At 44.8% G+C, this 26,990-nt stretch overlaps 5 protein-coding genes and 2 non-coding genes across 9 annotated transcripts in view; all 7 read right to left on the reverse strand.

The window, feature by feature from the left end:
* Positions 1 to 7,477, reverse strand: part of snx29 (sorting nexin 29) — a 28,297-nt gene extending 20,820 nt beyond the window's left edge. Inside the window, exons 1-13 of the mRNA XM_062474601.1 lie at positions 7,070 to 7,477; positions 6,363 to 6,427; positions 5,923 to 5,975; positions 5,718 to 5,842; positions 4,290 to 4,470; positions 4,035 to 4,105; positions 3,593 to 3,853; positions 2,983 to 3,355; positions 2,725 to 2,843; positions 2,456 to 2,552; positions 2,191 to 2,273; positions 647 to 710; positions 302 to 430 (exon numbers count right to left, since the gene is read on the reverse strand). Of these exons, the coding sequence (XP_062330585.1) occupies positions 302 to 430; positions 647 to 710; positions 2,191 to 2,273; positions 2,456 to 2,552; positions 2,725 to 2,843; positions 2,983 to 3,355; positions 3,593 to 3,853; positions 4,035 to 4,105; positions 4,290 to 4,470; positions 5,718 to 5,842; positions 5,923 to 5,975; positions 6,363 to 6,427; positions 7,070 to 7,076 (1,628 nt within the window). The 5' untranslated portion in view covers positions 7,077 to 7,477. The remainder of the gene's footprint in view (positions 1 to 301; positions 431 to 646; positions 711 to 2,190; positions 2,274 to 2,455; positions 2,553 to 2,724; positions 2,844 to 2,982; positions 3,356 to 3,592; positions 3,854 to 4,034; positions 4,106 to 4,289; positions 4,471 to 5,717; positions 5,843 to 5,922; positions 5,976 to 6,362; positions 6,428 to 7,069) is intronic.
* A 2-nt stretch (positions 7,478 to 7,479) lies between these two features.
* Positions 7,480 to 11,767, reverse strand: LOC134031668 (tumor necrosis factor receptor superfamily member 17). The gene is made up of 3 exons (XM_062475373.1): positions 9,161 to 11,767; positions 8,738 to 8,881; positions 7,480 to 8,173 (listed from the first exon to the last, which is right to left on the reverse strand). Exons 1-3 carry the CDS (start codon positions 9,276 to 9,278, stop codon positions 7,887 to 7,889), a joined length of 549 nt encoding a protein of 182 aa, XP_062331357.1. The 5' UTR covers positions 9,279 to 11,767; the 3' UTR covers positions 7,480 to 7,886.
* A 562-nt stretch (positions 11,768 to 12,329) lies between these two features.
* On the reverse strand, positions 12,330 to 15,675 carry rsl1d1 (ribosomal L1 domain containing 1). The gene is made up of 9 exons (XM_062475457.1): positions 15,556 to 15,675; positions 15,074 to 15,210; positions 14,718 to 14,856; positions 14,173 to 14,321; positions 13,878 to 13,979; positions 13,408 to 13,501; positions 13,187 to 13,312; positions 12,926 to 13,048; positions 12,330 to 12,793 (listed from the first exon to the last, which is right to left on the reverse strand). The coding sequence occupies exons 1-9, from the start codon at positions 15,634 to 15,636 to the stop codon at positions 12,647 to 12,649; spliced, it is 1,098 nt and encodes a 365-aa protein (XP_062331441.1). The 5' UTR covers positions 15,637 to 15,675; the 3' UTR covers positions 12,330 to 12,646.
* Positions 13,651 to 13,781, reverse strand: LOC134031957 (small nucleolar RNA SNORA55). Its single transcript, XR_009931971.1, has one exon. It is a non-coding gene; the product is annotated as a small nucleolar RNA SNORA55 (small nucleolar RNA).
* LOC134031956 (small nucleolar RNA SNORA55) lies at positions 14,405 to 14,535 on the reverse strand. The gene has a single exon (XR_009931970.1). It is a non-coding gene; the product is annotated as a small nucleolar RNA SNORA55 (small nucleolar RNA).
* Positions 15,676 to 15,794: 119 nt separating the features above from the next.
* gspt1 (G1 to S phase transition 1) lies at positions 15,795 to 22,769 on the reverse strand. Of its 3 annotated transcripts, XM_062474069.1 has the most exons (15): positions 22,320 to 22,769; positions 21,872 to 21,916; positions 21,458 to 21,487; positions 20,574 to 20,873; positions 20,375 to 20,408; positions 20,179 to 20,256; positions 19,898 to 20,078; positions 19,331 to 19,485; positions 19,066 to 19,206; positions 18,523 to 18,616; positions 17,651 to 17,731; positions 17,273 to 17,446; positions 16,917 to 17,006; positions 16,592 to 16,760; positions 15,795 to 16,474 (listed from the first exon to the last, which is right to left on the reverse strand). In XM_062474069.1, the coding sequence occupies exons 1-15, from the start codon at positions 22,516 to 22,518 to the stop codon at positions 16,422 to 16,424; spliced, it is 1,824 nt and encodes a 607-aa protein (XP_062330053.1). In that variant the 5' UTR covers positions 22,519 to 22,769; the 3' UTR covers positions 15,795 to 16,421. The 3 variants fall into 3 exon arrangements, with proteins under 3 accessions (XP_062330053.1, XP_062330054.1, XP_062330055.1); XM_062474070.1 differs by lacking the exon at positions 21,458 to 21,487; XM_062474071.1 differs by lacking the exons at positions 21,458 to 21,487; positions 21,872 to 21,916 and having other exon boundaries at positions 22,320 to 22,768.
* A 178-nt stretch (positions 22,770 to 22,947) lies between these two features.
* Positions 22,948 to 26,891, reverse strand: dmc1 (DNA meiotic recombinase 1). The gene is made up of 13 exons (XM_062474077.1): positions 26,670 to 26,891; positions 26,450 to 26,494; positions 26,103 to 26,249; positions 25,859 to 25,941; positions 25,689 to 25,741; positions 25,529 to 25,570; positions 25,274 to 25,346; positions 24,589 to 24,680; positions 24,428 to 24,501; positions 24,079 to 24,193; positions 23,826 to 23,886; positions 23,599 to 23,715; positions 22,948 to 23,457 (listed from the first exon to the last, which is right to left on the reverse strand). The coding sequence occupies exons 1-13, from the start codon at positions 26,724 to 26,726 to the stop codon at positions 23,388 to 23,390; spliced, it is 1,029 nt and encodes a 342-aa protein (XP_062330061.1). The 5' UTR covers positions 26,727 to 26,891; the 3' UTR covers positions 22,948 to 23,387.
* Between the last annotated feature and the right edge of the window lie 99 nt (positions 26,892 to 26,990).

A 26,990-nucleotide genomic window follows, 5' to 3' on the forward strand; every position in this document is an offset into this window, starting at 1 on the left:
CTTAGAAAGTCTCTCAGCAATCAGACTCTCTCATAAACACACACACAAACACTTATAGACACTTCTGACAAAAAAAAAACCCTGTTGGGTATCCAATCAAATCATGCTGCAAATCATGCTGGCTTTCTCAATAGTGTTGCCTATAGACTAGCTGACCGCAGGCCTTAAACCTGAATGGTTTAAACTGGGCACAATAGTCTGACTGGCTGAACGTCAATCTACAGACTCTGCTGTGCAGTAAATCCTGTGTGTGTGTGTGTTTATATAGGTATGAACGTGTGTGTGTGTTCTCCTCCCAAACCTGGCTAGAGCTTGGACCTTGACCGTGTGTCTATCCTCCAGCTCCTCCAGGCGTCTCCCCAGGCTGTCCGTCTCCTGCCTCAGCCCCGCAGAGTACTCCATCTCCCCATCCAGCAGGCTGCGCAGGGACCTGCAGCCACACAGCGCTGTTAGACACACACACACACACCCACCTCTCACTCTCCCGACCGAGGACTTGTCTTTTAGGGATCCATCTACCAGCAGATACTATTGTGAGTCACTGGTTGTGAGGATGTTGTGTGCATTGTGTGTGCTGTGATGGTTCGTTCCTGCTGGGAGGAGGGAGAGGAGAGGCAGGACTGGCGGGGGGGGGGGGGGGACTCACGTGTTCTGCTCTTCCAGCTCGTCCTTCCGGTTCATCATGGCTACGATGGCCTGCCGAAGCTCCACTGAGGAGGAGAGAGAACGTTACCTCTACTGGGAAACCCCCACACTGAGAACACAGCGTGGTGGAGAGGAGCAGGAGGGGGGGTGAGGAGGAAGAGGGGGAATAGTGGGAGGATGGGGGGTGACATACAGGGGAGAATGGACAGAACCGTTTATTTGAAGCGAACTGGAAAGAGTGTGACGGCGACAATGATGACGATGAGGAGGATAATGATGAAGGTGACACGGCATCACTGTAGGATTCACATTCTCCCCAGAACGTCATTCACTGTTCAGCGTTCCAGGAATAAAATATTACGACCACGCGTTCACCATGGGAGGCACACACACGCGTGAGCCATACATACAATCAAGCACACAGATATTCATGCACATACACACTCCATTAGCAACATAGAGAGACAACCGTCTACATGCATGCTTTATCTTAGCCCGTGGACATGAACAATGGTGGCTATTTCAGCTCTTACTGTGAGGTTCCTTAAATTATTTTTAAGGATTATGTTTTTCTTTTTTACCAAATCCCTACTTACAACACACACGTCTACACCCTTCTACGGAAAGGTCTTAGCTCAAGTAATAGGGATTATTACAGAAATATTCACACCAACTATTCACGCCTCTAACATAATTCCAAAACCTTGAGAAAAGGGTCAGGAGCTGAAACAGAAGCCAGTCCAGGGAGGTGACAGCACTGGAGAAGAGGGTAATTATAATACTCACGCTCATTTATGGGTTGAACATTGAACACGACAGACAAACACAAGCACACACACACCTATGCTCCTCTTGTCTTATGTGACTCTGTAAATAATCCCTTTATCTGTGGAAATGTGTGGCTAAGACACAGTGCTTAGTTACCACACACACTTAGCATAAGGGTGTGCGGAGAGGCTAACCTTCTGGTAAGCCGAGGGGAATTCAACAGATCACGCTCTAGGTGTAAGAACAAGAGGAGCAGAACATCCCAGAATATATAACATGTGGCATAGTAGAAAAGGGTAGCTAGCAACTGATATTTAGAGAGCAGGGTCTGTGTTTCTATTGCAGGGTCTGTGTTTCCATCGACAAACATAGTCAGAATAGACAGGGTTTTGCAAGCACACACCTTTCTGCTACCCTGGTCAGAGTCAGAGATGTAATACGTCTCCAGGCTTAAAACACACTGAACCAACAGTGCCACCTGGTGTACAGATAAAGAACTGTTGTTTGGTACATACAAACTCTCCCGCTGACAGAAAAAGATATGGGCCCATGAGACACTGAAAGGGTAGGGTGAGGCTGTGCTGGGCCGGGCCGGGCGAGGCAGGGTGTGGCCGGGCGGGGCAGGGTGAGGCAGAGCGGGGCAGGGTGAGGCAGAGTGGGGCAGGGTGAGGCAGAGCGGGGCAGGGTGAGGCAGAGCGGGGCAGGGTGAGGCAGAGCGGGGCAGGGTGAGGCAGGGCAGGGCAGGGCAGGGTGAGGCAGGGCAGGGCAGGGACTCACCCACTGTCATAGACTCTGGCAGACCTGGCGTGGACAGCACACTGGAGAGCTGGGCTTTGTGGGCTGGCGGACTGGACTCCATACTGGTCAGACCAGGAAACGAATAGATAGCAGAACCAATGTTAAAATCAAAAACAAACCAACACTGTAACTAACAGAAACATGAACATACTGTCATGAAGGAAGCTAGAATGGTGAAACACATTGGTTTCTAGTATTTAAGATCCATTTCCAGATCGGTCAAGCCCATGGACTGGTGCGGTACCTGAACTGTAGCTGAGACACACTGCAGTCACTAGAGACAGGTAGGGCTGGGGGCGGGGCCTTGACAGGAAGTGCTACTGTGTCCTCCACGGAGCTGGCTGAAACCAAATGGAATGTGAAACAACTGACAAACTGAGTTCAACTGACCAGGTGCATAAACTTGTACGACCAATCGGCCAAAAAATCAAGTATCAACTAATCAGCCAATCACATGGAGTGTGAGGTTGCTAGAGGCTGGTGTGGTGTCCAGTGCTGGAGGGGGATGACCACCTGGTTGAGGGTAGGTGTCAGTGGATGTGACTGGGATCAGGATGTCCGAGATATCATGTTCAGTCAAGACCTGCAGGGGGCTCCACGTGGACACGCTGGACAGGCTGCCCACCACCACCCTGTGAAGCAAAGAACACACAAACCCAAAGGCAGGAGGCTAGGGCTTCAGCAACCATGTATGAGATCAACCAACCAAACGACTTGAACTATTCATGAGAAGGTTAAGTGACCATTGTCATTGGGAAAAAACAAACTCACTGTTCAGCGATGGGTTGTGTGTCTTCTCTGCTCTTGTAAACTTCCACTTCCTCCTCCTCCTCCTCCTCCTCATTATCAACACTCTTGGTGTCTGGCAGTGGAGTTCTGGAGGGAGGGGGGGATCCAGCCCAGCTGACAATCCCAGGCTCGGACAGCCCATTGTGGGCAGAAAAGAGGGAGAAGGCAGGCTCCAGTGGATCCACAGCCTCCTCCACACTCCCCTGGGGGGCGGTGGGACTCTTCCTCGTGCTCATCCGCCCCGCCTCGTCCTCCCCTTCCTCCTCATCCTCAGCCCCTCCGTCCAGGTCGTCATCAAACGAGATGATGTTGGTGATCTTCTTCTTCCTCCGTCGCTCCTTCCTCAGGCCAGACTCTGTGGAGGACAGCATTTACATTTGATTCATTTAGCAGACGCTTTTATCCAAAGAGACATACAAATTGTACATGGAGAAAGTCCAGCAGAACACCAAGGATAAGAAGAGCAGTTATATCAGAATTTTGGTGATCAGAGTCAAGGAACAGTCTGTAATTTCTAGCCATGTTGTACATGGTAGCATGCTCGTCCTCACCACACCCTTCCATTGTCTCAGGTGCAGTTCCCCCTCCCTACCTGCAGAGGCACTGCGTGGCAGAACAGGCAGTGGGTCGGAGGATCCATCGGGGCGCGGGGAGAAGCCGGGCACCACGGCCGTGGCAGTGCTGATCTCCCTGAGAAGAGAGCTCACTCCCTGGGTAGACTCCTTCCACAGACTCCCTATGCCCTGGGTGGACTCCTTCAGCAGGTGGGACATGGAGGAGCCCCCGGGCCGGGTCACCCCCCCGTTCAGGTCTGTGTTGTCGATGTTGATGGCAAACAGAATAGAGTTCAGGCCTGGGGAGGGAGGAGAGGGGGACATGATGACTGGTCCTGACTCATCGTGACTAAGTCTAAGAACCTGTGAAGAAATGAGGACTAAGATATGATGTAAAAACGGTAATGCTGCCCAGCCAAAGTTCATCGACCATGGTATTGGTCCACCATGTTCATAACAACACACAACGAAAGCACTGACCTGCAGCCATTGTGGGCAGCATGCTGGCTCGCTCCTCATCCAGGATAAAGGCCCAGTCTTCATAGTAGGTGCTGGACATCACATGTGAAGGGGACAAATGACGAAATAACACACACAGAGCTAAAACAACACACTAACGCATTATTTAAGGTGTCCCTCACACTGCCTGAATTGAGGACAAAACAGGCTTTGCAATCACACAACCACCACAAGCATACACACACACACACACACACACGACACACAAGCATCCACCTGAGGCGTGTTGTGTCAGAGAGCAGTGTGTGCAGGTATCTCTCCAGGGAGTGCTCGTTGAGGGCACAGCGCAGCCAGGCCCGGCCACGGCCCAGCTCAGAGGAGATGTTGCGCAGGGAGTAGAACCTCTGCAGCTCGTGGCGGTTCAGGTGCTCCTTCACATAGAACCAGAACGTCAATTCTGGAAGAGGAGGAGCGCGGGGAGGGACGAACGAGGGGAGCAGCAGAGAAGGTGGGAGGCACAGACCAAGACAGGAGGAGGGTGAGAGAGAGAGAGAGAGAGAGAGAGAGAGAGAGAGAGAGAGAGAGAGAGAGAGAGAGAGAGAGAGAGAGAGAGAGAGAGAGAGAGAGAGATGGAGATTATTATGCATCACTGTACACTATTAGAACAAAGTTGAGAAAGCAGAGTAGACCATGTTGTTATAGAATTATAATTATTATTAGTGTGGAGAACATTTCCATTTGAAGGTCAGAGGTGTGAAAGGAGCAGGAAGTATCTGGCAGCAGTTCCCATGAGAGTTTCACACAGACCTCACCACCTCATGGGTCATGACTAATTGCAAGTTTATTTCCTCATAGAGTCAACTACATACACACACACACACACACACAGTCATCTCACCACATCTAGTGACAAGTTAAACACCTCGACTCTTCGTTCATACACTTTTTTTCAATCACACCCAACTGGCAAGACAGTGTTGGAGTCTGTTTCCACTAAAGTTTTCAAAGCCACTGTAATTAGAGAGAAAATGTGGCATAGAGGTCTGCTGTTTAGCATATTATTATCATTGGGGTCTGGGAAGAATGTGTCGGAATAATGCAGCTGTGTTGGTCTGGAAGCGTGCATGTTTTAGCTTCATAATGATGGCTGAGAGATCCAGAATCCAAAAAAGTCTTTCTAAAGTTTCATAAAGTATTATTAATCTACTTAAATCCTTTTAAACCCAGTGAACAGTGGCAGTCAACAAAACATATTTGGTCTAAAAACATATTTGGTTAGGAAACTGAGTCATCTCTCCAAACCACTCTGCCTTCTCCACACCAATCAGTGTGTAAGATACTCACCACATTATGAGAGCACACCAGGTGCCTAACTGACAGAGAAAGAGAGAAAGAGAGGGAAGGAGAGAGAGACAGAAACAGAACAACAAAGGATATCCCTTTGTGGCTTTTTTGACTATAAATGTTGCATAACCTTCTAGTTTCATAGCACCTGGTTTCTCCGTGACTTGACCTCCCCTCCCTCCAGCACCTGTTTCCTGTGACTCTCATTAAGGTCCATGGCTCATATAACTCTATTGCTAGTTATGGGCACAATGACGGCCCCTCACCCTACTCCCCCTCCACGTGTGTTGTAGTGTATTACTACTATCCACAAACAACACATACATAGTTGTCTGTTGGACGTGTGTGTTTATCCCGTACCTGCTTCAGTCTTGCTGGAGAATCCTGCCACTTGTTTGAGGGCAGCAGCAGTGAGAGCCAGACCCCTGCTTTTCCTCAGACCATGCTGGAGCACTGCCTCAAACTGGGCACACAGACATATCACCCTGCAAACACACACACACAGAGGTGTTGGTACACTGACCATTTGCAAAACACACACCCACACGCATGCACGGGGACTGACCTGCTGTCTGAATCAGAAGCAATCTCCTTCCGTCCCCCAAAGCGGATTTGACACTGCGGAGATATGAAGAACAGGTTAGTAATAAGCAGCAGGAATTCACTTCCTCCAAAGCAGTCTGCCATGTTGAGAGAGGGGTGAGTCTACTGTAAGCACGACATCCAACAAGAAAACCTGTATTACCGTGATGAATAAAACAACGGCATTAAATATGGCTCACTATTTCACCTACTTCTATAGCTTTATAACATGATTAAAGCATCTTAACTCATGTTTAGGAAATACAACTACAACAAACTAATATCCATGTATTCCCCTTAATTCACTGCCTCGAGAGCGTTAAAGTACGTTAAGTAAAGAATTGGGATGAGAATATCTATATCAGAGTATGATAATTAACATTAACAACATCCAGTATCTGTGTTTGAGAGAAATATGTCTACCTGTTTGACAGCATCCAACAGCCTTTCCAGAAGGTGCTGTCTCTTGGTGTCATTAAGAGGTGTGCCTGAAGAAGAAAGAGCATAGAAGCATGGAAGTGAAGGAGAGGCCAGCAGCCAATATTTAAGAGACACACCACTAAGGTACACATGTCATTTCTAAAGAAGAGATTGACATAAGGTAAAATATGAAGGCCATGGGGATGTATGTGACATGATATTGGCCTGGCTAAGTCACTATCTGGTGGTGGAGGCACTGTTTCGAAACACAGAGGTTATAAAGAGATATCATTTTGTTATTCATTCAAGTAAACATTCATGCAGTGTTGTGTTTTGGTACCAACAAAGAAACTATTAGTGTATGATTATACGACTTTATTTCACATACACTATCAGACAGAACTATGAGGAACAAAGTAATTTTCCACTCCAAAACAACATCAACAGCTGGCCTCTCAATGACAGTTGCTCAACGTATTTCTTGATCCTTCCCTAGCTCCACAGTCGTGAAATAATTCGATCGACAAAGGGGAAACAGGCAGCAGTTTTCTCGCTACAGACTGTAGCGAGAAAGTGTAAAATGACATTCACGGTTGAATACACAAGAGGCGTTGCCCTTGTAGCCTACTGCTATGGAAAATCTGGAAAAACTTAACATCTAGTTTGTTATCGAAGTTCAAAGCACATGCAGTGTGTTTTCTACAACTCACCGTTCATTATAATAGTCGAAGTCCGTTTTTGTTGACATGCAAAACTAGTTAATGACTTCTTGCCACTCCGCGTCAGGGTGCGGGTTAGATTATTTGTGTAATCGGATGTCTTGCCCAAATCATTACTTTGATAAAGAACCCTGTATTCCGAACTAAGAGCCAATGATACTCCGGTTCATAAACATAGCCGAGGGGACCCTTCAGATGCTATCATGGTTGAGGCCTTCTACTAGTCATTAACATTAACATAGGCAGATAAAACATATAGCAAAAAAACCGTGATGAAGATGAGGGTTATCGAACTATCATTCTACGACCTGTTCTACTTATACTATGCAAATGCAGGAAACAATTGTAAATAAATGTGACACTTCTCGGTCACAGCAGAAAGCGAAACAGCACAGGAGCTGTTGGTCACATGACAAGGCACAACGTAGTCATATGATTGGGTTGGAGTGATTCCGAATCTGTAGTTCATTTACGATCCTCTGTAGTCGCTGTTGTGTGTATGTGTACCTGTGTGAAGGAGGTTAATCTTTGCAGGAACATGGGGCTACATGTGTTTGTGCATGTGTGTGTGTGCGTGTGTGTGTGTGTGTGTGTGGGGCTATATGTGTTTGTGCATGTGTGTGTGTGCGTGTGCGTGTGTGTGTGTGTGTGTGTGTGTGTGTGTGTGTGTGTGTGTGTGTGTGTGTGTGTGTGCGTGCGTGCGTGTGCGTGCGTGTGTGTGTGTGTGTGCGTGTGTGCGGTGTGAGGGGGGGTTGCACCCGCACAGTTAACATTTCATATGCACATACCATGCGTGCATTATCTCCAGCTACACAACGCCAGACCTCCACCACCATGCAGTCTCCTCCTCCTCTGTGCCATACTCTGAGTAGCTGCTATAATCATCAAAGTTCTGCACAGTCTTGGTAGTGACCAGTATGGTAACGCCCTCCTCTGTGGATGGGACAGGAAGGCTGGAGTTGCACTGGGTCTGGCTGTCGACTTCCACTCCCCTCCAACTACTCACAGAGTTTCCATCCACGTCCTTTCTCTGCCCAGCGCTATCAGGGCGGCCGTCCACATCTGAACACTGATGTGCTCCCCCTGGTTTAGATACTGAGGGAAATAACAGTATGGGAGCTGATAAGTTTTACAAGAGTTCACAACATGTACAATATGTTTTGTGTTATCTTCTTGAAGTTCTGTTCTTTTGAAGTGAAAGTTGGCCTGTACGCTCCAGGATTACGCTTCCAATAATAATAAAAATTCATCATTTTAAGATGCTAGTGGGAAAAGGCTTTCACAACAGAATCAATATATGTCATTGTTTTATGCAGATATCTCATGCATGGGTAGTCAAGGCTGAACCACTCATGATACTATAAGTGACAGGGGGAATCAGAGACAGCAATACTGAGTCAGTCAGGCTATTATAAGATATTCTTAGCTGATGTCATGTGAAGGGAGATGACAACAAACCACTTATTATTATGTCGTTTCCCATTCTTTTCTGAGACAGCACCTGGGACATTTGCTTGAGGTGGAGTGCAGTCTGATTGACATGTTTTAATGAATTACACATTGATATCTTAAACATTTTCAAACTTTCACTTTAAGTGTGATTTGCCTAGTCTACATTGGATTGTATGTCTGTGACTATTGTCACATGTATTGTGTTACCTTTGTTCTTCAGGAACAGTCTGCATGACTTCTTCCTCAGCATTTGCAGGAGCAGAATGAGAGTGCAGAAGACCAACATGAACACGAAGAGCCACACCAGAATTAACCGCACGTTTAGGTTCTCTGGGGCTTTACTTTCTGATGCTGTGGACCCGCAGAAATACATACTGGCAATAAATACAGGACATAGGAATACATAACGGATGTGCATAAATAATGGATATAGAAATACATGTTGTAATACAGTTGCTAAATGTTTTTTTTACAAATGTTAAATACACAAAATCTATAGATGTTTGTTAATGTGTGAGTGCCAAAGAGAATTGAAATTAGATGAGTTCATTCTGGATTCCAAATATTTTTTTGAACCCTAAAGACTTTCTCAGATCAACCTTCAGCATTATAAATTAGTACTGTACTTACGCAATGAGCAGTATTTCGAGCACACTCTGGGCGGAGAGCTGCATCTGTGGAAGCAGTGTTGACACTCCTCAACCAGGCCGTCGTAGTAGAAACCCTGGCCACATTCTCCCTCAGACATCACTGCCCTACACTGTACAGTACAACTACAATGATAGGATCACCTGAACAATAGACCCTGAATTATGATATCTGAACCAAAACCTGAAATTAGATTTGGGTCTGAAATGATGTACTTTCCAGTTCATGGCTTGTTTTCTGACAGACCTGGTGTTTTATTACAGATTTAGGAATATGTAAATATCTTAGGGGAAGTCCATGTGCCACAAAAGAAACTGGTGAGATTTCATAAGGAGAGGAACTAGACCCTTATGTGTGCATCCATATTACTAACCATCACATACTTTTAGTTCACTCATGGATAAATGAACATGCTTGAGAAATTACATTCTTCAAGTACAACACATTTTTTAAAACATTGTTTTACTTAAATAGTCGATGAAAAACATGCACGTCATATGTTTAAATTGTGATATTAACAACTATTGTACAAATAAACGAATTATTACAAATATGCTGTAATTCAGTTTAGTCAAGCAATTTCCAAAGAGTGTCTATTATGCTAAATTCTGATAAACACTAAAACAGATGACACTCCAAGGTGTATCTTACACATTGCAGTCTACATCGTATTTTCAACCATCAGTGACATGTGCAAAGTCTACTTGTTTATCTATCAGATAAGATGACATATGGATCCTGTTCAGAAAAGACCTTGATGTTGCTTAATCATTACCAACAAGGCAAACACTTATATTCCCTTTTTAGTCTAATTGGGCATTCTAAAGAGAAGGCTGCACCATAAAAAGTCACAAATGTACAATCTACAATGATCTTTCATCATTATTTCATGCACGTTTGTTCATAGTAGCATCTAGTCCCATTCATGTCTAGTCCCATGAACAGGCCTATACATCCAATTATACAGCCAGGGTCTCCCTGACAAGTTCATTTGAATGAGCAGCTCTGGTGTTCTCGTTTATAACCGAGAGTGACATTGCTGGATCCTCTTGAGTAGCGCCCTTCAAAGGCGGTGGCGTTGTCATGGCCCCGGTAACCTCTCCGTGGGCCCTTCCATTCCTTCTGAAAGAGTTTCTTATTCCGTTGGTGAGGCGGTCAGACACTTTTCTGACCACTCCGCTAATTCCTCTGTTCTTTAGTTTGACCATGCCGACGTCGTCCTCAAGTTCCTCTGGAGGAACCTCGATGTTCCCCGAGTACCAGAAGACCCACCAGATTAGGCTCAGGAAAATGACAACGGCACCGGCGTAGATAAACAAATCGTGGATGAAGAATCCTGCAAACACCCCTGTCAGAAGTATTAACGCCCCAAGTATGTCGTGCGCCACAGCAAACCAAAAAGCGCACTTGCAGCGGCCAACTCCCCGAAACCTCCTCTCAATTACTGTCTCCGGTACACCCGCCATGATGTAGGCCTAATGAATATCACCTCTTTGGAAGTTACCTTTGATTTGAAGTTCTGAGGTAATTTCCTATTCCTGAGGGGGAACTGTGTTGATTCAGAATCCTGGCGCATGGAGCGGAGACGCGAGTGAGCACTTGCAGAGACGCGTACAAAAGATTATTGTAAAACTGTTCAAAGTTCACCAACTCGTGGGAGATGTATGAAATTTCGCCTATAAAAGTTTATCATATTTTATTACACGTCTTTCCGAAGTAATCTCAGAAGGAAAAAAATAAGTGAGATTGTATTTTATTCATCAACCCTCAATCTTATGACCTTGCGCATTAGCCTACTCATTATATCACAATCAGGATTAATAATGGTCTGATAAAACGTCTTCTACGTTCCGCTCTAGTGATTCCATGTATCAGGGTGGTTCCAGAATACTGATTAAAATTAATCTCCATTTAGATTTAGCCAACAGGGCTAATCTGCATCAGGAAAATACTCCCAGTACTTACATGTCACACACTGCTATCAGAACCTTCCCTAGCCCTGCAGGCCCCCAGGCCTGTCCGTCTCAGTTTCTCCTTGAGGATGGGAACCCAGACCAGCCCCACCACCACAAACATCAGCCCGATGGACAGACAGGCAGGGGCGGTGGCGTGGGGTGTCTCCGTCACTCCCAGGTAGTGGAGCAGAAACAGAACAGCCCCCACACCAGACATCAGGCCCCCCATCACCATGACGATTATGGGCTTATGAAAGTAGGTCCAGCGGGGGGGTTCTGGAGTTGGACAGACGGTTCTGCCAGTAGAATGTTGTGATCCGGTGAGGTCAGTGTGCAGGGCAGTGTCTTCTGAAGTCATCCTGACAGGTTCTGTTCTGAAGAAGGACCGCACCACTTCTGTCTGGCCCCTTTTGCTGCAGGATGGGCGGATTTTATTCCAAAAACAATAAAAACAACATCCAATCTACCATTACAGTGCAAGTTAGCATTCATTACATCCTGTTTGTCCTTCAGTTGATGCTCATTGGCTAGATATATCACTGACGCATCGATATTCACATATACCAGTTGTCAAGATAGCAGTTTAAAATAGTTGAAGCCGAGTCTGTGGTCGACACTCGCCTCAGTGTTTACCTCTATCGTACCTACCCTCAGTTTACTTTCAACCCAGAATATTCCAGCCAGCCAGCCTCACCGTCAACATAGACTTGGGAGTAGGAGGGGCCAATTAATACAGACCACCTGCTTGTGTCTCTGGTCTCAAATGACCACTAGTGTAGAAACATCAGTCATCTACAATAGACACCACCTACACTCGTATCACCACTAAACTGACTTCAACAGTCTGTCATACTTCTGCAAGCCATTATGGCTGTGGTACTTCAATAAAAAGCTTTCAGAATATCAATTATAAACCTAGATGAATACAAATTCTAAACAAACACTACCTTGTTGAAGCAGGCAGACAGCAGGTGTACAGGCACGTTATGATCCTCACTGACAATAGAGTCATCCGATCCAGCCAGGCTCTGCTGACTGGTCTCCGAGGGTAAACACACCTCAAGGCTAACGCAGCCCTACGCAGTACAACACAATGCCTCAATAGGTAGGGGTGGAAAAAGGCTAGCACCACACAGCATACAATGAATGGTTGGAAATTATGAGTCTATGATATAGAATACATTACACACATCAAACATGTTTCAGTATCCTTTAATATACCTGGAATTAACCAAAAGATGTTTTGAAAAACAACCATTTAATTACCAGAAACGTTAGGACACAAATGACCTTTCATTATTTGCTCTGTTTCAACAAAGCCGTATGATTTTCATTTGTGGCTTTCATGGATACTGGTTGCGGAGCCTTGAAAAGACTAAACAGAACACCATTATGTAATCTTTATAACCAGTCCTGGGAGTCTACTTAACAAATGTCAGCATCCTTGACATCATTTGAATCATTATGGTACAAAGTTCCTAACAAGCGAGGGAAAGGGGGACAGACACAAACATTAGGATTTGACCACCTTCCTTTTGATTTTCTGGGAAGGGGGTCTTGTACCCTTCTTCTTGGCCATCTTGGCTTTAGCTTTCTGTCCTTTCTTCCCTACTGGTGGTTTAGGTGCCTTCTCCAGTACTTTCTTTTTTTGGGGTGGTGTCTATTGGGGGAGAGAGGAAAGATTTCAACCATTGTAGTTGTAGGTAAAATAACCTGACAATTTATGCACTGTAACATTTTTGTACTTGTAACATCGTTTTCTCTGTATGCAATAATATAAAGTGACACTGACCTGCAGTTTGGCCTTCTTGCTGGGCGTTACTATGGGAACCAGCTCTGGAATTTCCTCCTCTGCTTCCGTCTTCTCTGTGGAGGTCTTCTGCTTCTTGGCTCTCTGCAGCTTGCTGGAGGCCTTCTACAGCCACACAGAAAAACACACGGTTATCAGTAGGAGAATAAGGCAAGCTCAAACACTTCCAGTCAGTCTCCCCCTTATGCACACACGCAGACAACAATATACACCATCTCTCTCGATTATTTTAGTCACACACACCTTGGCCTTCCTGGCCTCCCTCTGTGCATCCTCGATTATAGTCAGGTGACTAAGATCAGACGTGTAGATGGGCAGAGCCACAGAGGATTGGCTCTTCAGGTGGATTACCTTGATTCCCTTTCCTTTCTGCGAAAAAAAGGCTGGTCAGTTCACTCTCCATCCAAAACGTTTAGACGGGTGGTGATACCCATTCACGTGGCAAATGTTGGCTTGGAACTCACCAGGCGTAGTTTGTTGACGACTGTGCTGACTGTGGCCTCAATGTTCTCAGTCACCTCCTCCGTGGTCATCCCAGAGTGGGCCACACGAGCCATGCTACAATAATGACAAGAAAAACACATTACAAGAGGATTGGTTGCATGATCTGAGCTAGGAGTGCACAACAGAAGAACTTTAATTTATCTTTCTGTAAAACAGGAGAAAAGACCTCCATAGTTTCATGTTCCAAAACTGCCTGATTGCTACTGTGTTTCAAAGTTGTAGAGACAGGCTCCACTGGAAGAGGGAGGTCCATCTGGATATACTTTGAATCTCTGTGGCACCGGCATTTCCCGTGTCCAACACTGACACTGGAGGACAGGGTTTGCTGGGGTGCTGCTTATGGAACTGTTGTAAGATGTACTGTGTAGGTAACATTCATGTCTGTGTTCAAGTTGTGTCTCCAGTGACCAGGAGCAGTGTGACGGCTCACCAGCAGCTGCCCTTCTTGGACACCTTCATGGTGGAGCCCTGGATAAGTCTCTGGATGTCTCTGGCCAAATGCTTGCTCTGCAGGTTCACTGATAGAGGATCCCTATTCAGAGAAAACAAGTCATCATTCAGAGCATTGTATTCCATTGAGGAGCAATTTATGTCCCATCATTTAACAATCCTTTCCCCTGTAAATCTGTGTCCCGATTCCAGGATGCAAGAATATACAAACATAACCACTCTAGGACCTGCTAACATGGGTGCATACACAGTAGCACAGCTGAAGTTGGACTCACTTCTTCCTTTCATAGAAGTGTTTGCCAATGTGGGAGGTCAGCAGGCGGCGGATACGGTCATCAGAAAGGAACATCTCAAAGTTCCCCAGCAGCTTGCGCTTGGCCTCATATGGCTTGTACTCTGTCTTCAACACTTTATACGGGATCACCTGGACAGGACACGTAGAAATAAAAACAACATGTAGACTATAATCCTTTTTGGTACGTTATTTTATTTAAAAAAATAAACATGCTTTGTTTCAAAGTTGTAGAGACAGGCTCCACTGCAAGAGGGAGGTCCATCTGGATATACTTTGAGTCTCTGTGGCACCGGCATTGCCCGTGTCCAACACTGACACTGGAGGACAGGGTTTGCTGGGGTGCTGTTGTTAATGTTATCAATAAATACCAACTTTTCATCTCCCCAAGTAGTGTGAGAAAGTACAAACTACAGATTCAGACTTCATGAAATACAACATACACCCTGCATTGTAAAGTTACTGCTCTGGGAGCATTTAGGCTTATGCAGCGGTAGATGAAACTCCAGCCGTGTGTTAGACTAGTACCTCTGTGATGTTCTTGACACCCCTCTCCTCCAGCAGCTTCTTATAGAACCGCTGGGTCTGATCAGAGGTCATTTTGGGCTCGTCTCGGGTGAACAGGCACACTTCATCTACATCTGAACGCAGACCATGAGGCAGGGGACTGGAGGATTACAACAAAGTATGGGTCAGTATGGACAGTATTTGAACTGGTCGTTTAAAGATGAACTATGACACTTAAATTAAAAGTAAATTCTGGAAAACAGTTTGACAAGTGTCAGACGTTTGTGTATTAACCGTAAACCACACAGTTCGGTGGGCCATCTACATTGAGTTAGGTACACAATGCATTGGACTAGGAGGATAGGGCTGGGTCTCACATGCGAATGGTTTGGGCCTGTTTAGGGATCTTCCAGAGGGTGAAGAGTAGGGAGAACTGATGGCTTTCCTCCAAAAGAGTGTCCTGGGTGGACGTGGTCTTCAGGAACGCCTGTAGCGCCTGAACAGCTTTCTTCACCTGTGCGAGACACACAGTAAAACATGACACGTGAGGCATACTTGATCAAATTGTTAACCTAGCATGATTTATAAGACAGCTCTAAATGTTACTGCGTGGCATTGCAAATTGGATACTCAACTGATAAACCTACTGGACAAATACTAGTTTGCAAGCTAGCTGTTCTTGTCAAGATCATTCGTCCAGCTAACCTTAGCTAACTAGGCTAGCCAGCTAGCCAACATCCCAGTGTAGTTAAAATGAAGCGGAATGTCAATACATCGCAAGCATTCTTATAAAATCTGTATTGGTAGATTCAGCAACATAGAACGACATATAATTTTTTCCTGAAACTGAAGTTTGTACCTGCGCCTGGTCCAGGACTACATCTTCTACTTTCTCTGCCATGCCGCTTGCTTCACGTGTATGTGTACCGTAAAGGCGCATGCGCAGTTGTTCCTACGTCATTTAAAAAATTGAACTCTCCCAACTTTATTCAAAAACAAACCATTGACACAATTGACTAGCGTTGACCCCAAAACGAATGTCTAGGTGTAATCAAAATATATAATTATAACGGTTTAAAAAAAGTACATACACAGTCGTTTTATCAATTTATTTTATTTTCATTGTTGTTCACTGAAAATGACACGTTTGTGTGTTTGTGTATGAGTGTCTTGTGTGTGTGAATGCATGACCAATCTAAGTGTCATGTTTCATAGTGCATCCATATAAAGTATTTGAAATGCGTGTGTCGATCACGATTAGGATTTTGGTTGGGGATACTTATGACCAAAACATTGTCCATTTGGCATTGTTTTCTTCAATGTTGTGATTTTCTTGCAAATCATGATTACAGACTAACTGTGATCCACACACAATATCAGATCAATACCACTATTCCCAAACAAAGCACCTCTGCATCCATTCCAAAACAAATGTGGGCTAGCTAAACATGAGGTTGGCCAGAAAACAGGGCGTTAGTTAGCTACAATAGTGGCATAGCTGAGGTCTCAATATGAGAAAGCTGACACACTGGACTGGTCTTGCGATTAGTATTGTTCCTCATAAAAACTGATTCAGTCTTTCTTTTTTTCTTTCACATTTGTGTTCTCCTCTTCCTCATCCCCCTCCATAGATAACGGTGTGTAAGAGAGAGAGAGAGGCTAGTTGGGTCTGCTGCTTTCTCCTCGATCAAAACGCCCGTTCCAGGATCTCCAGGATGCTGTCCTTTAGTCCTTCTCTGGTACCAGCTTCAACACCTTGCCTATAGCAATGGTTTTACCTGCAAGGAAATAGAAGGGCAGTGAGCAAATACATCGAGGCACTCACACACATTCACTCTTGTCACCCCACCCCACCTCCCCATCTTTCTCTCTCTCTAGCACATCTTCCCCCTCACCTTCATCTCTGAGGGTAAACCTGCCCATCTGAGGGAAGTCCTTGAAGGTCTCCAAGCAGATGGTTCCTGCTGCCCGTAATCTGGCGATGCACACCTGGTCCTGTTTGACAAAGCGAGGGCGCATTTTGCTCTTCTCCCCGGTCTTCTTGTCCACCAGACAGATTAAGGCCTAAAGATTGAGAAGCATTTGAGTCAAGCCAATTAATGGAGACAACCAAATGCATGTCTGTGTCCTTTATATTTTGTTTTTAAATAACCAGAGGCCACCAAGGCAAGGTATTTAGTGTCTGGGCTGTTTTGTGGTGATAAACTTTAAGAGACTTACTGTGATTTGTACTTCTTCAATACAAGTGTGGATGTGTAAGACTGCATTGTAACCTGGACAGATAATGGACTTGTGTTCAATGATGACGATCTAGAAACAAAAACGACAAAAACAGACAAATCAGCTCATAATATAGTAACAATACATACCAAAACACACATTTAAACGTGGGTGTGTGTGTTGGTATGTTAAGGACTAGCTATGAAACAGAACAAAGCCAATGTATACTGTAACTGCATCACAAAGGCCTCATTAGCAACGGTAACCCTACACTTTCTGTGGCCTCGGTGGAGAAAATGTCCTCTAATCTCAGTAGAGATCAATGAAATCCTGTTCTACTTGGTCAGCGCTCCTACCTGGGCATCAAAGGTGCGTCCGGAGTGGCAGAGGTTCTCTGCGTTGCAGAGGATGAAGCCAGGCAGGATCTCCTCCTCCTCGATGCCCTTCAGCCTCAGTTTGAGGTTCTCCCCGGGGGTGGCATCGTCCGTTTCCACGTCATCACTCAGCAGACTGAGCACCTCCACGGTGTGCTGCCGCAATCATTACAAATGGGTGTCATTACTGGCGTCCTCTGTTGCCCCGAATCATTATGGAAACAAGACCAATCCACCAGACCACTACATGACATCATTCCAGGTATTATATGTGTTGCTGTCATTGCATGGCCACACTATATATGTATGCACAGAAAAAGATAGTGCTTCACCATGGACAATGTGTGTGTGTAGTCTTACCCTGTTAGGCATCATGATAAGCTGCTGAGCTTTGCTGATAGAGCCTGACTCCAGCTTGCCCAGGACCACTGTGCCCATGTCCTGAAAAACACAAAATTAAAGCCTACTGAATTGGTTCATAGAAATCTAAGAACCCAGACTATATGGTTGCGTGATCTTTAATTTATATCTGTAGCAGTGCAGAATCTTTGTCTGTTGATCCCCTTGTTTAGTAGTTAGAAACTGGCCGAGCAACAGCCAGTCTATCCTCCTAACCAGCGTCTACAATTACCTGGACCACAGTAATCTCATTACCTCCAATGAGCATCGGCCCCAGTTAGAGATCTTCGCTTTCATAACACCCTTACACAACAACTTGCACCCGTGTATCTGCTTATGTGTATGTGTGTGTTAAACCCTGTGAAAATCCTGCTGAGAAAGCTATAACATATCTTAATTCCATAGCTTTCCCTCCTCCCAGCCATCTCTCCTCTGGCTCCAAAACTATGCCCACACACTACTGAAGTTACTGCCAAAGAGAGTGAGGCTGGAGTGTGAATGTGTGTGTGTGTATGTGGGGATCTTTGAGGGACACCCAGGACCGTGGGGCCTCTTCTGAGAGGATAAGAACCAAGACAGGGAAGAGGGCTGGACATGGAACGGCAATTCTGAAAGCCTGCATGGTTTCCATGGATTTGACGGTTTGGAAGTGAAAATGTAATTCCTGTACAGTTTTATAAGTACATGCATGCTTTTTCATGAATGCTAAAATGATATAGTGACTGGGCATGGGAATTGTGCATGTAATTGGTACTAAAGAGGAATCAGGGCTGTCTGATCGGGCCTGTCAGTAGTATGAAACTGGGAGACTGTGCTAGGATGTGGTTCCCCACCTTATACTTGTCTACGATGGGGAGTCTGATTGGGCCGTTCATGGGTCTGGTGAAGCTTGGCAAGCTGTCCAAGTGGGCGATGAATGGAAAGCCCCTAGTGAGAGAGATGGTAAGGGAGGAGAGAGTTTGGGAGAGTGAGAAAGAGAGAATCAATTCAAACAATCCTCTATAATCCTTTACCGAAGCAAAGGAATAAATTGTAATCATCTTTACTTAGCGGCAGTTGGAAATAGCTGTCATGCTTCATATGCTTGTCACAGCTTCATAAATATCAGTCCGTTTTATGACAGAGGGGACTAATTCGTTTGGTTGACTGCTATGACAATGAAGATTGAATTAACTGACTGACTGTCTGGATGCTCATCTCTGATAGTCGTGTGATCTTTCTGAGAACAATGGACCGATTTCTAAGAAGCATACCGAGTAGAAGTGAGTATACATACAGTAAACCAGTAACTTTTGTTACAGGATGCTACTGATGGTATATCAATTTGCCTCAATGCAGGATTCAACGAAGGATCCATCCATATTGGAGATACGTACGTATACCAAGGGCACTCCTCCACCGGGTCTTTCAGGTTGGCCCCTGTAAGCCCAGAGCAGGGCATGAAGTGGATGTCCTTCTTTGGGTTGAAGCCCACCTTCTTCAGGAAGGGCACCAGCTTCTCCTTGCACTCCTCATACCTAGTGGAAGGAGGCAGAGGGATTGCAGTGAAATTGCATAACACATTATGTATGCATTCTGTAGCATTAGTAACTATTCATTTCCTAAATCTTCTTAAATGTTTTCACTTAAACTTGACCCCACCTGTCCAGGCTCCAGTTGACAGTGGGGTCATCCATCTTGTTGACAAGCACAATTAGATGTTTAACTCCAGCTGTTTTGGCCAGCATGGCGTGCTCCCGTGTTTGGCCGCCCTTCTCAAAACCTGTCTCAAACTCTCCTTTCCTGGCCGAGATAACCTGTAAGGAAGTATGCATAAGAGTGCTCTAAACAATCATCCATACTGTAAATTAATGTTGTATCAATAATTTACAGGATTCCAGGAAACATTTATATTTCATATTGTTTCAGAGGGGTCCGTTTTCTTAGCTGAATATAAATGTTGCTAATTAATCTGGGACATCTTAATACACAAGATTTAAATAACAGTTATGAACAAAAGGTTTACAGATTTATTGGGTTTATGGATTTTACTCTGGCAAAACAAGCCCCATACAAAAGCAGTCATGTTTTAACCTGCCACACTGTCATTAGTACAGCCATAGGCACAGTGTTGTGTTCTGTCTTTACATAGATAATACCCTGCGGGACTATGCTATTCCCTACTGCAGTCCACAATGACTCAGCATAGAAAAAGTGACTCTCCCTCACCAGGACTGCCAAGTCAGCCTGAGATGCCCCGCCAATCATGTTGGGCACAAAGCTCTTGTGACCAGGCGCGTCCAGGATGGTGAAGTGCTTTTTCTCCGTCTCAAAGTAGGCCCTGCCCACCTCCACAGTCTTGCCCTTGTCTCTCTCCTCCTGGTTGGTATCCAGCGCCCACGACAGGTACCTGGGGAGATGAGACAGCTGATGTCATGGGGGATCCATGTTCTGTTTAAAATACCAGCACACATCTCAAAATAAATTGTTTTAAGCAAAGACAAGCTCACCATGTCTCTCTGTTCTTCTCTTTAGCCTCTCGTTCATACTTCTCTAAGGTTCTTTTTTCCACCATTCCTGTCAGGTACCTAGCATTAACACATCATACCAGACTGACATGTGAATTTGTGTTTGTTAAGATCTACCATAAATTCAATTTAGGTAGTAATTAAAATCTAACCATATAATTTCGGCCTAATGACTTACATGATCTGTCCTCCGATTGTTGATTTGCCAGCATCTGGTACAGACGGTAGTTGTTAAAAGAATAAAACATTTGTGTATGATTATCTTTGACTCTAACTGGACTGGCTCTCAAAGACAAGTACAACAGCAATTTACACCATAGAAAACAATTCCTAGACAGAAAGATTAGGTACAGGTGGACCAGGCAGTGGGAACCCACCGACATGACCAATGAACACCACGTTGACATGCTCTTTCTTGGGGGCGTCCGGTTGGGCGGGGGCTACTTTGGGCATGGGCATTTCCTCCTCCTCCTCCATCATCTCCTCCTCCTCCTCCTCCTCCTCCTCCTCCCCCCTTCCCTGTATCTCCTCCACAGCCCCTTGAGACCCTCCTCCACCTCCACCTCCACCCCCCCCTCCAGGCTCAGCGTCCCCAGACTCCTCCTTCTGCTCCCAGGTCTCCTCCTCCACAAGCTCTGCCATAACCTCCGTCTCCGTGCCTCCGTTTTCCACAGGAGCTAGAGGGACAGACAGCATCAGTCCAATGCAGATGGTCTAGATTAGTCATAGGTCAAATACTACCTGTAAATACTATTAAAGATTTTAATAGTATAATATATATATAATCATTTGTTGCCTTATCAATTCAACAATCCAACGGGTGATAGATGTTTTATGACTTGATCAACTTTGACATTTGTTTAAAATCTTACAGTCTGTTTGCCAGTCAAAAAACATGCATCCCTCAGAACAAAGAGGTTGGCTAGTGTATTTTTAAATGTCTAAACCAATAAGGTGATTATACCACTAGAATAACATATTTGTAATCAGGCCTTCACACTCCTCTCTTTCCTACCACATCCCTTCTCTGTCTCTCGTCTCACTCTCCTGTTCCTCCTCCCTGGCAAGCTAAAGTTGCAGGTGTCAGGCTGACTGATAAATCAGGCCTGTAACTTGAGTAGATGTGAGCAGCTCTGGCCAAAACGTGAACACCTGACATCAGCACATATGCAGTTGGACACCGGCAGCATGCTGCAACATGGCACCTCACAACTCTTTTGCAATACTTCCTGAACAAAGTCGAAAAAAACCCTCAAGTTACAGTCTAGTCTTGGAGTTGCCACATCTGAAGCTTGATATTGTGCCCGATTCCACATGTGGAAGAGAGGGGAAAAGGTATATGTTAAGATACTGGGCCTTTAGTGTTGCATCATACAATTGCCAAACCTCACAGTTTGGACTGGAAGGCCTGGCCTGTGTTTTCAGAGTAGGCCCTGTACACTCAAGTGCACAGTGAAACTATGCAGGGAGATTGATCAAACTAATTAAATGACAAGTAAACAGTGTTTAAGGGCAACCTAATTTGGTCAATGTAGATCTGGAAATCCGTTGTAGCCCTGATATGTGTATGGGAAGATTTTTTAGAACAATCTCCTCTAGTTCCATGGTGTACTAGAATGACCTTCTGTATGGAAGGGTTAGATGTATTATAAAGCAAAAATGACAGGCTACATACCAACTGATTCTGTCACCTCCATACAGGCAATTGTATCTGCGGCACCTGTGAATACAGATGCATATGCCAGGAAAATCTAACCTGACATGCATATTGTACGACTCCAGTCCAGTGTGACCAAACAATGTCACTCACTGTTAAACTTGGTATTATTATTAGACTTGAATTATTCAAACATTGTACCGTCATAGTCCGTTAAGACTCTGTTCTGAATGTTACATTCATATTTGTTCGATTGTTGCTATCTTAACTAGCTAGGGCATATCAAGATAAACTTCCATTCAGTGCTGCCACATAGCAAAGAACGTACAGTTACAAGTTAGCTAACTGGTTGGCTAACTTGGTTGGCTAGCTGGTGGCTAGCTAACTGGCTAGCATAGTGGACTACCAGCTGTTACCCCTGTCAAATCCTGTTATTCGATGCTGACTTCTACAATCGGAAACTTACCGTCACCGTCAGACACTGATGTTTCTGCAGGACTGCTTTGTGGGAAAGTCGGGACAAACACCACGGCGTTCACATTTGGGACAAATGGCGTGGCATTTACGTTGAGAGTGGCGAAAGCGGACTGGAGTTCCGCGGCAGCCGGGGCCTCGGCATCTTCTTCCAGCTCCCACGAATCAGGGGCTGTGTCTCTCGAGTCCATCGCGGATCTCCTGTAGTCGTCTAGCTAGCTTTATAGGCTAGCCTGTCAGCTCGCTATGCAGTGGCGAAAGCAACGAGATAGATGTTTCCTCTGGGTGTGTTTGTTTGGCGTTATGTTCAGACTGTCGATCTCACGTTGACTGCAGTTTCCATCGCTTTGTTTAGCCTTGTTTTGGCATGCATTCGGTGCCGGTTGCTCAGAACGCAGTAAAGGTGGTTTAGTGTCAGCCCCTTCAGTTCCAGCACTGTCCGCCAGGCTCCGCTCTCTCCTCATAATTCTGGAAAGTGTGGTGTGTTATTGGACTTCTGATTGATGATGTTTTGAACTAAACCATTAATATTGATGTTATAAATTATTGTGCTTAGCCAGTAAAGGACCAAGTACAGTCTTTATAGCTAACGATGTCTATAATTATGTCTTTGTTTTGTTTTGGTAACTCAATTCTATACAGTATTGACATCAGAAACAAATCCAGAGTACTACAGTGGTGATGACAATGTTTTAGATTTGATTAGTTTTACACATTTGATTTATTCACCTTATCAGAATACATTTAAGAAAGCATTACAATAACTTCATAACGTCAATAAATACCAATAAACTAATTAATACAGCATAACATTATCAGTTACTTAATAATATCCCTTGTGCTTCCTTCGGGTCATTGTGACCTACCTTTTGCACCACAACGGTGGGTCACAATGACCCGAAGGCAGCACAAGGGTTTTAAATAAGTTAAACACATTTAAAACAGATGTGAAATAAGCAAATATGGAGGGTCAAGGGTTATGATGGTGTAATGTGTGTAATGTGTGTATCAGCATGTTTGTGTGTTAGCGTGTATCTACGAGTGCATCCTATCCCTCCTCTCACTCTTTAGCATCAGCTACTCCTCCAGCAGTGATGGCAAAGGTGGCCTCATTCTCAGGCATATCAGGACTGCAGGACATGGAGGAAACAGAGCAGTCTTATGGGCAAGTATCCTGTTGATGCCTACCCTTGATCCCCACTTTGTACTTAACAGAGACAAGTGCACCAATAGTTTCAAAACGTGACTTCCACAAGCTCAGTAATGATTACCTGTCAAATATCTTAGCGATTCTCATCTCTCCCCGCCCTTTCCTTAAGCTGATACGTGTGGTGGACGCATGAGCCAAGATGTGTCCTCCAATTGGCTTCTTGGGATCAGCTTGGAACCTAATGAAACAAAATTTTGCTACACGTGAACATGGAATTGAGAATGAGTGGAGCTATGTCTGTAACCTCTATGTCATCTGATTCTAAGGGAGTGAGGTAATGTCACCTACGTCATTCCAGCCCCAGGGTCAGCTGTCATCTGATTGGTCACAAACACTGCCACGTTGTACTCTAGGGTGATGACATGACATTGTTAATGGAAACGATTCTCTACCAATGGAAACTCTCAACCAGAAATCCCACACAAGGATGATTTGTCCCTGTTGAGTACTGTGTGAAGATAGCAAGGCCTTCATTCAAAATGTAGTTTACTCTATCCTATAGAAACACTGTCAGACAGTTTGCCTGTCTACTAGTCCAGACCTTCAGAAATCTTTTGTAGGCGCGAGAGCATCTGTGCTAGCTTCTGCTGCCTCTCTGCCAGCTCTCCTCGGCCAGAGAAGTCTACCCTGAACAGGGCCATGATGGAGTCTATGATCTGGGAGGAGACCAATGGAGGGAGAGGTGGAGATGATTATTAAAGTGGGAGATGGTTCGTCTGCATGGGCAGTGAACGAAAACAGAGAGAACAAAGAGGCCCAGAGCCGCACACTGAATGGAGTGGTGGAGAGTCAGAGAGGCCTTGCTTCTCTTACAACTCCACTATCAAATCTTCCAACGTGACAGCAACCCTGGAGAACAAACATATAAGCTTGAGTGATAGAATGTATACCAGAAGTTTGAAGACACCCCCCTCCTCATGGAACTTGGCAGCTACGAAGTCCAACAGCTCCATCTGGTGTTCACCTGTAGGGGTGTCACACACACACACACTCAAGAGTACACGTGTGTTTGTTTGCAGTTGTTTTGCTTATGAGCTAGGAGGGTTCTTACTGGTGTAGGCTCGAGCATACAACACGTTATCCAGAACAGCATCATGGTCCACATTGAACCTGTCCGCTATGTCCTTAAGTCTGTCTGGTCGACTGGCAGTTCAAGTTCAGTTAGGAAAAACAAGATAACGCACGCCATGTTATGTAACCAATCATCACCAAAGACCCTTTACTCTCCTAAAATTGGCTGTGAAAGGTCCAGTGTAGTAGCATTTGGAACCAGTCAAATCGGTGTGCTCATGTTTTATTTACTCTGGCATACATCTGGCTACCCTTCTGTTCAGACAGATTTCAAGCTAGCCTGGTTCAGGTCAGGCCAATCATTGCTGCTGATCTAATATGGGGCAGGTAAACAATCAAGATGGCTGTCGCTGATGTGGAATTGATGTCTGTTGAATCCGCTATCGCGCCACTATTAAACTAATTTGCCGATATACAATTGCACTTACAGCTTTTGTTAATAAGAAAGATGTACTTGCTGTACTATTTCAGACAAGATTTGGGATAGGTTACAAATTTCGTTGCTCTGATTGGTTGTAGGTCTTTCCAATTGCATCCAGAGGCATGTTGGTCGGCACCCGTTGAAAATGCCCCTTGGAAATCAAAAATGAACTGGGAGATTCCAGACTACTTGCAAATTGGTCTGGCAATACCAGGCTACCAGAGTACAGCTGTGGGGAGGATACAAGGTGTTTTCTGTGTCAATGAATATGACCTTCCCTCCTGTGTAGCTGTCCTCTCCTGGTAGCTGGGCGGTCACTGGAGAGACAAAGACATGCTAAACAGACTTGCGAGACCAACCTTCACTTCTCAGTCTGGCTGACTCATGTTGAATAGCATTTGAGACAAGAGGATTTGAAAAGTAGGATGAAGTATACATACATAGATAGATCCCTAAGTATGGTTCGACCCCTTATTAACCCACAAATTTAATGACTTACCACAAAGAGTGTGAGACAGCTGGGTTTTGCCTGTCCGGAACTCTGAGAAGGTGAAAAACAGTGACAATGCAGGATAGTCGAACTAGGCTCAATCTGATCAAGCTTTGTCAAAGTCCACTTAAATGTATTTTGTTGGAGTAAAGCAGACCTTGAAGCTCACCTCCAAATGCCTCAGTGATAGCCATACTCTCAATACCTCCACCAATGAGTTTACTGCAAAGAATCAAGAGGGAGATCAGGTATTGAAATTAGAGCACCTGCACAACTTAAAATTGTGATTTTAAACATTTATTTCTGAGCAGACATGCTGAGAACTTCAAGCCTCATAACTCAAACTCCAGACTCCCAGTCGTGATGTGAAACACTTGTTTCCTCTTTGCGCTGTACTCAAATGCTGTCAGGAATCCATTGGTCTACAACAAGAAAGATTAAATACATTTATACTGCTTATGTATGCTTCTGGGCTAGCTTCTTCACATTTGATCAGATTCAACCTCAGAGGAAAAAAAGATGTGTGATGAGATCTAAAACTTGAAACTTTTATAACATGCTTAATTTGAGGTGGACCTCTCACCAGCATTTTCCCAGCAGCCTCTTTGATCTTGTCCACCTTGGCCTCAGAGAGACCCTTGACATTGCATAGGTTCCTACGAGTAGTCATCTGTATCCCCTTCACTGTGCAGATACCCACTGATTTTAGCTTCTTTATGTCTGCCATATTCTGGGGGGAAAGGAGGGGGGGGGGGTTGAAAAGGAAATTAGAAACAGGAAGTGTGAGAATTAAAGATGATAAGTGGGGGAGAAGATAGTTATGTGAGGGGAACTGTGTGTATGATGATGGATTAGGGGGATAGGGGGGGAAATACAGGGAAGAGGTTTAACGTTTCAGACTGGTCTGTGCTTGGGTAGACTACTACTCACAATTCCGTGTTTCTGTAAAAGGTCTATGTCTTGGAAGAATGAGTCCTGTTGATAAAGAAGGATTTCAAAGAACTTTTCATTTCACAATTGACAATATTAAATTGCTTAATCTGACTCTACCCAAACTGGTTTTACTAATGAGAAGCTAATGGGTACTGTAAGAGTTAGCTACTGTACAATAGCTAACCCAATCAGCCTATCCTGGCTAGGTTAGCCTAACCTCTTCATCTTGGTAGCCGCCTTCATCTTCCACAACTTGGTCTTCGGCTGCTTTCATGGTGATATAGCAGGTTGAGTTACTTTTTTAACCTTATGATAATTGTAACAGAATTTGACAAATTTCTGTAAATCTTTACGATCAACTTGGTTAACACGGTAGCAGTTGAGTGTCAATACAGCTGGCGGGAAACCTAATTGCCCCATCACGCGCGAAATGATGTAGTTGAATCGCGTGCTACAGTTGTGCTTAGTAAATGAACGACAACAATGTATCAACAGTTGCCAAGAGACTAGGCCGACCACAGGAAGTGATTGCAAAAAA

The sequence above is a fragment of the Osmerus eperlanus genome, chromosome 12 (genome assembly GCF_963692335.1).
Source record: "Osmerus eperlanus chromosome 12, fOsmEpe2.1, whole genome shotgun sequence".
Taxonomy (NCBI): domain Eukaryota; kingdom Metazoa; phylum Chordata; class Actinopteri; order Osmeriformes; family Osmeridae; genus Osmerus; species Osmerus eperlanus.

Excerpts from the sequence above, each read along its gene's own strand:
- LOC134031668 (XM_062475373.1), bottom strand. The coding sequence starts at position 9,278 with ATGTCTGAGGGAGAATGTGGCCAGGGTTTCTACTACGACGGCCTGGTT. Across the intron at positions 8,882-9,160 it reads CTCGAAATACTGCTCATTGC|CATCAGAAAGTAAAGCCCCA; the intron begins GTAAGTACAGTA and ends GCGGGTCCACAG. Across the intron at positions 8,174-8,737 it reads ACTGTTCCTGAAGAACAAAG|TATCTAAACCAGGGGGAGCA; the intron begins GTAACACAATAC and ends TATTTCCCTCAG.
- rsl1d1 (XM_062475457.1), bottom strand. The coding sequence starts at position 15,636 with ATGCGCCTTTACGGTACACATACACGTGAAGCAAGCGGCATGGCAGAG. Across the intron at positions 14,322-14,717 it reads GTGTCAAGAACATCACAGAG|GTGATCCCGTATAAAGTGTT; the intron begins GTACTAGTCTAA and ends TGTCCTGTCCAG. Across the intron at positions 13,313-13,407 it reads TCGTCAACAAACTACGCCTG|AAAGGAAAGGGAATCAAGGT; the intron begins GTGAGTTCCAAG and ends TTTTTTTCGCAG.
- gspt1 (XM_062474069.1), bottom strand. The coding sequence starts at position 22,518 with ATGGACTCGAGAGACACAGCCCCTGATTCGTGGGAGCTGGAAGAAGAT. Across the intron at positions 21,488-21,871 it reads GGAGGTGACAGAATCAGTTG|CTTCAGATGTGGCAACTCCA; the intron begins GTATGTAGCCTG and ends CACAATATCAAG. Across the intron at positions 16,761-16,916 it reads TTGAAGAAGTACAAATCACA|GCCTTAATCTGTCTGGTGGA; the intron begins GTAAGTCTCTTA and ends CTCAATCTTTAG.
- dmc1 (XM_062474077.1), bottom strand. The coding sequence starts at position 26,726 with ATGAAAGCAGCCGAAGACCAAGTTGTGGAAGATGAAGGCGGCTACCAA. Across the intron at positions 26,250-26,449 it reads TTTTACAGAAACACGGAATT|AATATGGCAGACATAAAGAA; the intron begins GTGAGTAGTAGT and ends CTTTCCCCCCAG. Across the intron at positions 25,571-25,688 it reads TATCACTGAGGCATTTGGAG|AGTTCCGGACAGGCAAAACC; the intron begins GTGAGCTTCAAG and ends TCACCTTCTCAG.